General features: G+C 40.7%; 1 protein-coding gene across 3 annotated transcripts in view; it reads left to right on the forward strand.

Moving 5' to 3' along the window:
• The window catches only part of ldah (lipid droplet associated hydrolase), a 267,026-nt gene that overhangs the window by 250,244 nt on the left and 3,573 nt on the right, over positions 1–13,209 (forward strand). For 2 of the 3 annotated variants that reach the window (XM_055635389.1, XM_055635392.1), the window contains one exon: positions 3,303–3,610. The exons of the other annotated variant lie outside the window; for it this stretch is intronic. In XM_055635389.1, the coding sequence (XP_055491364.1) occupies positions 3,303–3,494 (192 nt within the window). In that variant the 3' untranslated portion in view covers positions 3,495–3,610. Of the gene's footprint in view, positions 1–3,302; positions 3,611–13,209 lie in introns of those variants that run through there. 3 annotated transcript variants of the gene reach the window in all.

Genomic DNA, 13,209 nt, shown 5'->3' on the forward strand with positions numbered 1-13,209 from the left:
ACTTCAAATGCAAAGTGATTAAAACATTTTGGCCCTTTTGAAAGCTCCATCGTTCATGGAGCTTACTGTCGACGTGCTCTGCATGGGCATAATCCCATCCTATTTGAAGCAAATGGGTTTAATTATAATGCGTTATTATATTCAAATGCAGTCATGTTGCCTTCTCAGCAAGATCAAGCAGTCGAAAAGGCTGCTGGAAAATTGCACTTGGCACAAAAATCTGATGATTCTAGTCCTGTGGATCCAGGCCAAAGTTTCAATTCCCCCAGCACCTGTTCTGCCCCTGTGCTGCTGGATTTAGCACCTGAAAATGTACCCCCTTGTCTGTCACCAGCTATTAACCTTTGAACTCTGATTTATGGTAAGATTTGAAACTACTAAATGTAATTTTGAAAACCGTACTTGTTCGAGAAATGTACTCATGTTTTAAATGGCATTTCATTATTATTTGTGTCTCATTTGAAGTAAAAAAAATGCAAATATTTTACTCAAAGCTGTAAATCTACACTTTATTGTACTCTGCTTCTAAAGGCACCCAATAAATCACATTCTTTTTTATGGATTAAAAGTGAATTGTGGATCAACTTATACTTTTTTTAAATAGGCACACATTTTGTGTTCCAAGAATGTCCTAAATCCGTCCAAGAATAATATCAGTGTTGAGATGTAATAATTCCAAGCCCTGCCCAGTGATGTATTCTGACAACATTCTAATCCATTTCTTGGCCAAGTAGCTAGTCATCTGGGCACTCTGCGAATTCTGAACTTTTGGCCACTTGTTTCCAAAGCAACTGTCATAAATAATATTCAACTTATTTCCTCTTAGCAGTTAAAGTACATTGGTTTAAATAATTCCAAAACACAAATGGAAGGTATGTGATTAAATAATTGACAGCTTAAAGTACTTTGGTGATTATTTGTTAAGTGCTGTGAAACATTTCTTGAAAGCCAGCTGCTGTTCCCTCATCACTACAAATGTGAACCTAAAATTAAAAAATAAGCCAGCTAAATATGGGAAAAGTTTTTCATAATTGCAGTTTCAAATTATATTTTTTTGTCGAATGAGAACTTGAGTGTTGTAAAGAAGGTTCTGGTAATCATTCCAGAAATTATTTTTGTAGGAATCTTAAGACTATCCCAATCGGAATGTCTTGAACTGAAATAGACAATACTGCCTTCAGTGAACTGAAGTTTCCAAGCACAACTTCAAACAGAATATGTTGCAAATAGTTCTTTCCAGCATAATCTCCTCTGCAATTATACTTGTGAAGTTTCCATGGCCTTCACAAGCAATGAAAATTCTGAAAATATATTCGCAAACTTTACTCAAGCCAGCACAGTAACATAATTTATAAGATCACCTGTCTAAGGCTAAAAAAAATGATGTGCCAAGTACAATGATATATAAGATATGAAGCTTGTTGAAACTGTATTTGGAAAGAAGTGGATACCACCTTACATAGTATGTTATGATGCATGCAGATTTATTTAAGCATTGCATAATCTGTTCCAGTCAATCCTGATGTAAAAAATCAGTGGTGTATCCCTGTTTTATTTGCAATAACCATATAACCATATAACAATTACAGCACGGAAACAGGCCATCTCGGCCTTTCTAGTCTGCGCCGAACACTCTCACCTAGTCCCATCTACCTGCACTCAGACCATAACCCTCCATTCCTTTCTCATCCATATACCTATCCAATTTATTTTTAAAAGATAAAATCGAACCTGCCTCCACCACTTTCACTGGAAGCTCATTCCACACAGCTACCACTCTCTTAGTAAAGAAGTTCCCCCTCATGTTACCCCTAAACTTTTGTCCCTTAATTCTCAAATCATGTCCTCTTGTTTGAATCTTCCCTACTCTCAATGGAAAAAGCTTATCCAGGTCAACTCTGTCTATCTGTCTCATAATTTTAAAGACCTCTATCAAGTCCCCCTTAACCTTCTGCGCTCCAAAGAATAAAGACCTATCTTGTTCAACCTTTCTCTGTAACTTATGTGCTGAAACCCAGGCAACATTCTAATAAATCTCTGTACTCTCTCTATTTTGTTGACATCCTTCCTATAATTGGGCGACCAAAATTGTACACCATACTCCAGAATTGGTCTCACCAATGCCTTGTGCAATTTTAACATTACATCCCAACTTCTATACAATGCTCTGATTTATAAAGGCTAGCACACCAAAAGCTTTCTTTACCACCCTATCTACATGAGATTCCACGTTCAGGGAACTATGCACAGTTATTCCAAGATCCCTCTGTTCTACTGCATTCCTCAATTCCCTACCATTTACCATGTACGTCATACCATGTACCATGCAATATGATGCAGTTTCAGACAGTATTTCTTCCAGCAGTGAAATGTGATGACAAATGTTTTTGTGTCATTTTGCTTCATTAGGGAAATTGAATAGGTCACCCTTACTTCCCCAGTTATTTCTTAATCAGAGGTGCACCGGACGACATCATTCCCTGTGCAATGGTGCTTTTGAAGAAAGCATCAGAGCCTGCATAATATTGTCCCAAGAGCAACTATTGCACATTCTCAGGCAACTCACCCCCTCCCGATGCTACCTGTCCTGAACTGTGACCTCTATTAGGTACAGATTCTGAAGTTCGCGGTTTGGGACCCATTCCCATGAGAGGGCCAGCGCCAACTTGTCGACGTGGCTCGGGGAAGGATTGGGACCAATTCCAATGGAACACGCCAAGGGTGTGGCTGACGTCTCGGTGAAGGCACGCCGACCAACCCCTCCCCCGGGGAGCTGAGGGGGGAAGGGGTCACCCTCTCGATGGGGTCAAGGCGACAAAACGCTGACTCGATCTGTGTTCGTGTTCTACCGTGGGAACTTTTCATATTGTCATTAACCCTCCCGCGCAATATACCCTATATTTGTCCCAAATGTTGAACTAGAAAGGTTTGTCAATTGGCCGCCCTCCAGATTAAGGTACCTCGGATAAAAGTAAGACCTCAAAATGAACTCAAAATGCAAACCCTATCCTTTGCCTTACTCTCCTCAACCTCAATTCAAGGCTAATGCCTGATCTTTCTCCCCATTGTACCTAATCCCCCAATTTGAACCAAGTCACTGGTCTGAAACCATCCCCACCTCCCATTTGGTTGTGCATCAGATTTCCATGCACCAAAATGTAATGCTGGAATATCACGCCTTAAAATGGTTTCAAAGCATCTCATTCATTTGTCATATATTTCATCGAATAAATAGCTGCTGATGGAGTGAATTCAGGAACCAAAACTTTATTGACAGTATGTATTTTGTGTCTCCCTTTTAGCTTATCTTTTACTATGGATCAAATGATCACTGGTGTCCTGTTGCCTATTATGAAGATATGAAGAAAAGTTTTCCAGAAGGAACTATTCTTCTTTGCCAAAAAGGAATTCGTCATGCCTTTGTTTTGGATGCCAATGTAGAGATTGCTCAATTGGTTATAGAATGGTTAAAGACAGATCTTGCAAACTTGTAATAAACCTTACTGTGTGTATATAATGTGATTAAATTATACTTTGAATAGTCTTAGGATTCTAATCTGTTTAAGAACAGAGATATGCCCATATTATTTGAATAAAAATTTTAGACACGACTTCCAAGCAGACTTGATAAGGTGTTTGCATGAATGAATATTTGGTTGCTAAAGCTATTTATGATTACAATGTAATTTTAGTTTCTATGAATAGCCCGAGCAAGTAAATCTGTTTTGTGTCAGGGTCATTTTTACAGGCTAATATCCATTGGCATTCATTGTTTGCTTGTAGTTCATTTTACTAGTTTTATTTTTCAATCTAAGGAATGTTTTGGGGTTGTGGAAAAGCATAGATGCAACTTTTCCAAGCCCTGCCAATCACTGGCAAGGGAAAATATTACGTTACTTTAAGATCATTCTTCTGTATTTGTCAAACTCTCATCTAACAAATCTCAACTAACTTGAAACCTGTCAAGACCAAATTAGCAATTAAGGTATTTCCAGATTTGGAGAGCCTTGAGTAATTGTGTCTGGAGTCTGTTAATGGAACTAAAATTTGTTTCAAATAAAGTACTCCATTGCCGACCTTGTAAAGATTCATCACCAACTCCCCGAACCCCCCTCCTCCCCTCTGCCTGAACTTCAATCATTCGCCCCTTTCTCCCACGAAAAAAGTTTTGTATTGTCTTTTGTTTGCTATGGAGAACCTTTATTGGCAACACCACCGCTGTAATGTCTACGCAAATGAAAATGGGAACTCTTTAGCTTTGAATGTGTGCTGCCTTCCCACTTCACCATGGGGAGGGGAACAGACATAAATGTACTTGGTAATACAGTTTTCAACCTTCTTATTACTGCCCACACTCGTTTGCTGTAGTGATTCCATTAGTTAGAGAAAATTGCATATGCCCAGGGTTGTTTACATTTTAAATTGAAATGAGGGAACTACACATTTAATGTATTTCTATCTGTGCTTCACATGTATGCTGCAAACATCAGTTAAGCCCTGTGCCCAGTGTTAAGATAGCTGGGCTGTGCATCAGTGGTTTCAGCGACAAAAGTCTTATGAAATATGCCCATGCATATATTTATCCATCAGTTAACATTTTACAGCACGTTGTTAATTAACAGCTACTATCTAGTCATAGCAGCAGCCCCCTGAGACATTCTGAAGCCATTTTCCATCCTCCTGTCAATCTTCCAAAACAAAGCAACCAGGCCATTCAAAGACTCCATTCTTTCCTTTCCTACAGCTCTTTCCTACACAAAGACTCCATAGTGGGTTCTATTTAAATTGCCATGCTGTGCTTTCTATATTATTTAGTTCTTAATATAATCTCAGGCTCTACTAATATTTTTTACTGCGCAGTCATTATTTAAGATTTTGATCTTGCCTCCCTCAGGACAAGAATCTTTCTGGTTTACATGATGAAATAACATCTAAAGTGCCTACAATAACACCATGCAACCAAGGGCTTGTGGCAATGCAAAAGGGCATAGCATTTCCTGAGTAGACCATTCCATGCTTCTTGGCATTTTTTACATTATTTCATGCAGCACCTAATGGAAACCAGTATTTCATTACACCTAATATTAGGCAGTGGCATTTGCATCACCTTTTTTTCCATGTACACTCAACATCGTAATCCGCATTGAATCCGTCCAGAGCAGCAACAATGCCCAACATCTCCTTTGGGAGCTAGGATGCCTTTGTGAATGTCAAGGATGTCAATTTACGGATGGTCTTTCAATGTGAAGTGTGTCCCTCCAACCTGCTTCTTTAGTTCTCTACACCAGGATGGTGACACAAGAGGCTGCAGAAGTTAAAATCTGCAGCAAAAATCAAACTGATGCAGGAACTCAGCAGATCGACCAGCATCTGCAGAGGCAAAGTATTGGTCACTGTATTTGGGTCAAGGCCTTGTATCTGAGCTGGTGCTATCCATGTTCTCCTGAGTTGCTGCCTGATCTACTGAGTTGCTTAAGCACTTTGTGTCCTTTTTAGAGAATAGCAGAGTTCCTTCTCCCTCTTCCTTCTTGGCTGCATGGTGTTTCTCAGTTAGGTGGTGGGTGCAGATTATGAGAATGCTGTTTTGTGCTGATCAGTGAGTTTCTTATGATTATCTGCAATGATAAGGGCTCAGAATGGAGCATTGCAATAGCAAGTGCAAAAGACCCAAAGTGCTGGAGTTTCTCAGCGGATCGTGCAGCATCTTTGGAGAACATGGATAGGTGACATTTCAGGCTGGGACCCTTGTTCAGACTGATCTTGGGTGAGCTGGGGGAGGGAAGCTGGAGATGATGAGGGTCAGGACAAAGCCTGGCAAGTAATGGGTGGATACCGGTGATGAAGGGGGCAGGTTTGATAGCCAGATGGATGGACAAATCCCTGAGATGAAAAGATAGGTGTGAGACAAAAAGATTGAAGACTTGCAAATTGTGAAGCTAGAGAAGGAATGTGTGTGGTAAGGGAGTAGGAGGGAAGGGGCATTAGGTCCTAATCCAGGTGGGGCACATGGGAGAGAGCAGGGTAAGATAGGGGAGGGGTGGGAGAAGATGGAGGATGGGAAGTTGAAGATGCCAAAAATTTGAAAATTCAATGTTCAAACCTTTCTACGGTGCAGGTATATCAGCGGAATATGAGGTACTGTTAATGGGACCAGCGAGCATACAAGCAGGTAATCCACACTGACGCATTCCATTGTGTTTTATTTTAGTTCCATTTTTATTATGTGTGTTCTGCAAAATAATCTATTATTTATTAACCATGCATTTGACATGTGTTGAACATTCTCATCCTCTTGTGAGAGCCTTATAATAATTCTGATTGTAAAATCAAAAGCTACATGGAAAAACATCACTACTTGTTTAAACTCAGCGGGATGCAGCAGCATCTATGGAGCGAAGGAAATGGGCAATGTTTCGGGCCAAAACCCTTCTTCAGTCTGAAGAAGGGACAAGCAAGGTCAAGGGGGTTGTCAACTCTTGTGCCAAGGAATTTGAACTTCATAGGTTTAGTGTTAAATGGTTTGGTGTTGTTCAAAAGCAGGTACTTTTAAATGGTCCCACGCGACATACACTTGACTGTCTTCTGGACAGAGGATCATGACCTGCTGAGTTTCTCCAGCATTTTAGTCTACCTTCGATTTTCCAGCATCTGCAGTTCCTTCTTAAACTACTTGTTTAAGTTATGTTGTAATCTCTCCCCCGAAGGTTAATTGTTTGTTATACTCCAACATAGAGGATCTCAGTCCTGTTTTTAACTAAGTTGTATGTTTTAACTGCATTTCCAGTTGCTGATTAAAGGAAGAATTTTTAAGTTATACAAGTCTTGGTAGAGAGCTGCCTTACAAATGGATCAATGCAAGGAACTAAAGCACATAGAAGATGTACTGTGATAACAGGGTGACACTTGTTAAGGTAAAAATCAATAGGATCTGGATGTGTGCAAGTTTAATTCAATGACAATCCACCAAATGTGATTTATTGCACTGTAAATAAAACTAAACTTCCAATATGTCCCATGGTTTATTTCCATTCCAAGCATAAGTGAAACAAATTAGTCCACTAAATGAAGAATTGTGGAACTTATCAGGCCTTTTACAAAAATGGTTGGAATAATTGTATAGTTCAATTATTGCAGAAGGCATCAGTGATTATCTCATGAAATCTCATTTTCTGCATGTACAATATATTCTGTGTTCACCTGCCAAGCTAAAAGACAGGTCTAATTCATTCTAAAACGTCATCATGTATCACAAATGACTCACAATGCAACAGACCATAAACTAAGGTATTCAGACAAGTTGTTTATTGAATAAAACTTTGGGACATAACATACTTTTTTCTTTACAGCCCTATGCTTAGGAATTGCAACCTGTAAACCACTAAAGATTAAAACAAATTGAGCTGTTTTATCCACAACTACCCCATCTAAAATCAAGGATAAAAGTATTTGCAAAATAAATTAAATTGGGTGCTAATCCATAGGTTCATAAATGATGGGAACAGAATTAGGCCATTCAGCCTATCAAGTCTACTCCACCATCCATTCATAGCTGATTTAACTCTCCCCCCAACCCCATTCTCCTACCTTCTCCCCATAACATCAACATCTGTCCTAATCAAGAATCTATCTATCTCTACCTTAAAGTTTCCATTGACTTGGCCTGCACAACTTTCTTGGCAATGAATTGCACAGATTCACCACCGTCTGACTAAAGAAAATCTTTCTCATCTCCTTCCTAAAGGGACGTCCTTTTATTCTGAGGCTATGACCCCTGGTCCTAGACTCTCCAACTAGTGGAAATATCCTCTCCACGTCCACTCTATCCAAGCCTTTCACTATTCGGTAAGTTTCAATTAGGTTCCCCTTCTCTTCTAAACTCCAGCAAGTAGAGACTCAGCGCAGTCAATAAATAGCTCATCATATGCTAACCCACTCATTCCTGGGCTCATTCTTGTAAACCTCCTCTGGACCCTCTCCAGTACCAGCACATCCTTCCACAGGTATGGGACCCAAAATTGCTCACAATACTCCAAATGCAGTCAGACCAGCACCTTATAAAGCCTCAGCATTACATCCATGTTTTTGTATTCTAGGCCTTTCAAAATAAATGCTAGCATTGCATTTGCCTTCTTTACCACCGATTCGACTTGCAAATTATCTTTTCGGGAATCCTGCACCAGCATTTCCAAGTTCCTTTGCACCTCCGCCACATTATGTAATCTGCTTTGTTCTTGGTCGTTCGAGTTGCCGAACCAGGCTGATATGCTCTCTATCAGATTCAATTTCAGATTCAATTTTAATTGTCATTGTCAGTGTACACTGAGTCACAGAAACATCTGAAGAGAAGTGTTGGAAGCATTAAGATAGCTATGCAAAGTATCAACCTTTAGATCAGGTTTAAGGGCCTGTCCCACTTGGGCATTATTTGCACATCATTTACGCGACATCCTAAAAATTGGTTGGTGCGTTGTGAGGCGTGGTGGCATATGCAGTAACGCGCTACGCCCCAGGATTTTGGGATTATCAAAATTCTCGCGCGCCACCTGCATGACATATCCCTTGTGCACGCTGATGTACCGATGGCATATGCTGATGTACTGACGGCGTATGTGTAGCACGTGGTGACGCATGGTTACGCACGGTGACGCACAAACGTTGCCTATGCTAATTTATTATGCGTCACCGTGCATCAACGTCCGTAGCCATGTGCCGCCCGTACACCGTCGGCACGCCATTTGAACGCCGCACCACGTGACCACCCGGGTATAAAGCGCATGTAGTTTTGAAAATTTTCCACCATAGTATCATTTTCCACCATTTTCACTGGGGAAATCCTTGCAACAGAGATCGGACTAAGTACAAATGACATCGCAAAATACTCCCAAAAGAAGCATGGCCCTCAAGAGCACTTGGCACGCGACTGTCGTACTGCTAGATGATTTTCGCGTGACAGTGACTACCGGCCTGTCGTGTAAATGATGCGCAAATGACGCCCAAGTGGGACAGGCCCTTTACAGCTTCCTCTCCCATCAAAATGATTCAATCCACTTTTCACCAGAATGAATGTGTGGGGATCGCTGGTCAGCTGGGACTCTAAACTGAACTAAAGAAAATTGTAATCCTTTTGGAGACTCTGTAAGCCTATTAAATCTGCATCTGCCTTTTTGTCACTGCATTGTAGTTCAGCAACTGTCAATATTTTGCACCCATGCAGTGGTACGTTGGCGATCCTTTTAAATTCATCAAGGAGTATTTACCACAAACTGAAAAGTTGCATTATTCATTCAGTGATCTCTGGGATGACGGGCAGAAGTTCTACCGAGTGCAATGATGTAAACAGGAGATTCTTGCCCATTGTGTTTCTACCCCATGGGATTTCAAACATGTAGCAGAACATTGAGCTAGAGCGGCAATACTTAATTAATATTCAGATGCACTAAAATCCATGCCCATGGCCAAGTTTTTAATCATCTCACAAGTATGTTTTTCTCTGGCAAACCATACACTTCAAACTGTTCACACTTCTGTTAAGTGCTTTTCTTCCGGTGATAAAATTGGTATAACATTGCAGATTTTGTTGCATTCTTCAACATAGTTTTCACTTATAGAAAAGATTTGATTATTGGGCAATATTGAGTTAATTGATCTGATTTGATGTGCAAGTTAGGGCTCGACCACTGCTCTCTGCAGCTTGAGGCTGGTGTAGAAACATTGTCCTGGATCCAGTGACTCCACCATGAGTTTAGTTCAGGTTTAAGTTTATTATTGTCGTGTGTACAATGAAAAGCTTTTGTTTGTATGCAAACCAGTCAAGCCTGATGGAGTCAACGCAGGGAGTCTGGTCTGTGTGATGGACTGGGCTACATCTACAACTCTGCAATTCCTTGTGGTCTTTTGCAGAGCTGTTCCCAAACCAAGCCGTGATGCAACCCAACAGTACACTTTCTATGGTGTGCCTGTTGTTTGAAAGAGACTTTGGAGACATGCACAATTTCCTCAGTCTCCTGAAGGAGCAGAGGTATTAGGTTTTTTTTCTGTACCTTCAATGTGGATGTCCCATGACAAATTGTTGGTGACATTTACACCAAGGAAGTTGAAGTTTTCAAACATTTCCATTTCAGCACCATGGATACTGATTGGTGCATGCACGCTAACCCGTTTCCTAAAGTTGATAACTAGCTCCTTCATCTTGCTGACATTGAGACAGAGGCTGTTACCCTGATGCAAGGTTAATAAGTCCTTTATCTTCCCCCCCTGTACTCCATCTCATCTTTGTTTGAGATCCAGCTCACCAGTGTAAATTGTGCAAATTTGTAGATGGAGTTCGAGTAGAATTTGACCACACGTGAGTGTGCAAGGAGTATAATAGGGGAATGAGAACGCACCCTTGCAATTTTCAGGCACATGGACGTTAGTTGAGAACAAGATGGGGTTCAGCCGTGATGCCTCTGGTAAAATGATTTAACCAAATTATATATGAAGAATGGTCTCTTGGATTGGAGCACCAAATGGTGGACAGTGACAATTGAACCACATTTCAGCCCATCAATGACGGCAGACAGGGAAAAGAGAAAATCAAGGAAACGAAACCTCATAAAGTTAAAAATATACATGTTTTATGCTATAAAGCTGTAGTTGATTAGTCCATAGGCATCCAATTTTTTCAGATTGTGCACATTTGTGACCTATTAAAAGGTTGTGAACATTATTCAGGATGTGTATTAAGTGCAGATGTGCAAACTTCCTAATGTTTGCTTCAAATTGTGGTTTGCCAAACCCACAAGATAATTGCAAACTTTTGGGAAAGTTAGGGTATGGCAGAAATTTAATGTCATTACTTGTGTTACATATACAGTCACTTTTTTGGCATGGATGTATTATGGATGATGAAACTTGATCATTCCTTTTATTACAACGGTGCTCCATTGCCTCCTGAATACCTCGAGACTCTTACAGTTTTTGTCCAGTATCTGGCTACCATATAATGTGGAATTAAATGGTTTAGTTCAACATTCACTGAGGTTCTCTTTTTCCTGCTCTCAGTTTTGTGCCAAGCTGCTTAGCCAAGAAAAATATCCTGCCTTGTTGTGCCTTTGTATTCAACAGGTAATAAGAGTCGGGAATAAATCTTAAAGTGAACTAATTCCCTGTGGTGAAGTCACTTTTTACAATATGTTCCCCACTCCTCTTTTCATGTAATACAAATGTTTATTATTTCTCTGGTCAGAATGTTCTGAAGTTACTTACAAGGACCATCAAAGGTACAGTAGTAGATTTTTCTCAGAAGTATTATCAGAGAAGGGTGCAGTTAAGATCTGTGAATGAGTCCCAAAACTGATTTCTTTCCATTCCTCCTTAACTGTGAATGATGTCACAGAAATGAATGACCTTTTGTACCTGGAGAAATGTTACACCTTTAAATAGAACAAGTCATTGGCAAGGCAATTGTGTATAATTGACCTGTTCGAAGTTAAAATAAGGTTTTAACTTTTGGTTTTAGTTTTAAAGATACACGTGGAATCAGGCTCTTCAGCCCACCGAGTCCAGGCCAGATCATCCATGTACTAGTTCTATCCTACACGCTAGGACAATTTCCAGAAGCCAATTATCCTGCAAACTTGCATGTTTTGGAATGTAGAAGGAAACCAGAGCACCAGGAGTAAACCCACATGGTCACAAGGCGAACGTACAAACTCCGTACAGACAGCACCTGTAATCAAGATCAAACCCGGGTCTCTGGTGCTTTAAGGCTGAAACTCTACTGCTGTGCCGCAGGTACAAGGTGAAGGTAGGGAAGTCCAGCTAAGTATTTCACCTGTCAGAATCAAATTACTGTAACTGAAGTGAAGAACCATGCTATTTGTTACCAGGATCAGGACCAGATTGGTCATCTGACAGGTACACAAAAATGCTGGAGAAACTCAGTGGGTGCAGCAGCATCTATGGAGTGAAGTAAATAGGCAACGTTTCAGGCTGAAACCCTTCTTCAGACTGATGGGGGGTGGCGGGGAGAAATAAGGAAAAAGGTGGAGGAGGAGCCCAAGGGCTGAGGGATGGGAGGAGACAGCAAGGGCTAGCAAAATTGGGAGAATTGAATGTTCATGCTCGCAGGATGCAGACTCCCCAAGCGGAATAAGAGGTGCTGTTCCTCCAATTTCCGGTGTTGCTCGCTTTGGCCATGGAGGAGACCCAGGACAGAGATGTTGGATGGGGAATGGGAGGGGGAGTTGAAGAGCTAAGCCAGCCGGAGGGCAGGTTGGTTATTGCGGAACGAGCGGAGGTGTTTGGCGAAACGATCGCCCAGCCTCCGATTGGTCATCTGACATCCTGGTGGATGGCAGAAGGTTCAGTGCTCATAAGGAAGCACTGGTGATTCATTGTCAGAATTCTCGCCTGCCTATGTTCTAAAGACTGGTGAGCCAGGCTTGGTGAAATAAATAAATTAAACAGCAATGTAATCAATGTCAAAGCAGCAACAGTCCATTCGGTCCTTGTCTTTATTTATTTGTATTTGCTCTCATTTGTATCCATTATTTATGACATTACTGTTCTGCTAAATCGTGAGAAGCCTTACTTCATGACAACCTCAACTTGGTCTGGAGTTCTTCAAATGCCAGTGCCAATTTTTAGTCCCAGTCCATCACGGGCCATGGTGCCTTCAATTGAATTCATTTTAGAGGCAGCTGCAACATAGGAATGTAAGGAAAAATTAGCAGTCAGCAATACAACGCCTTGTGCCTGTTCAACCATTCATCATGTGTGATTGATCTGCCCCTGGTTCCCAATTTCACTATTTTGCCAGATCACTTGAATCCTCAACTTTCTGATGGTCCAAAAACCAATCCATCTCTTCTTTGAAAATGCTGAATGGGATGGGGGGTAGTGGAAGCGGATATAACTGTGGTTTTAAAGAGGTTTTTGGATAGGCACATGGATATGCAGGGAATGGATAAAGTGCAGGCAGATGAGATTAGTTTATCTTGGCATCATGTTTGGCACAGACATCATGGACCGAAGGATCTGTTCTCATGTGAACTATTCTATGTTCTATATCAAAACTGTACTCAAGGAAAGAATAATAGGATTAAAGAAAATTTGCAATGGATTTATGAAATAGAAAGCATGCTTGACTTATCTACTGCAGTTCCTTGAGGATATGAAGAATGAATTGATAAATGGTAACCAGCGGATATGGGGCATTTGGATTTT

The sequence above is a fragment of the Leucoraja erinacea genome, chromosome 5, assembly GCF_028641065.1.
Source record: "Leucoraja erinacea ecotype New England chromosome 5, Leri_hhj_1, whole genome shotgun sequence".
Classification (NCBI taxonomy): Eukaryota; Metazoa; Chordata; class Chondrichthyes; order Rajiformes; family Rajidae; genus Leucoraja; species Leucoraja erinaceus.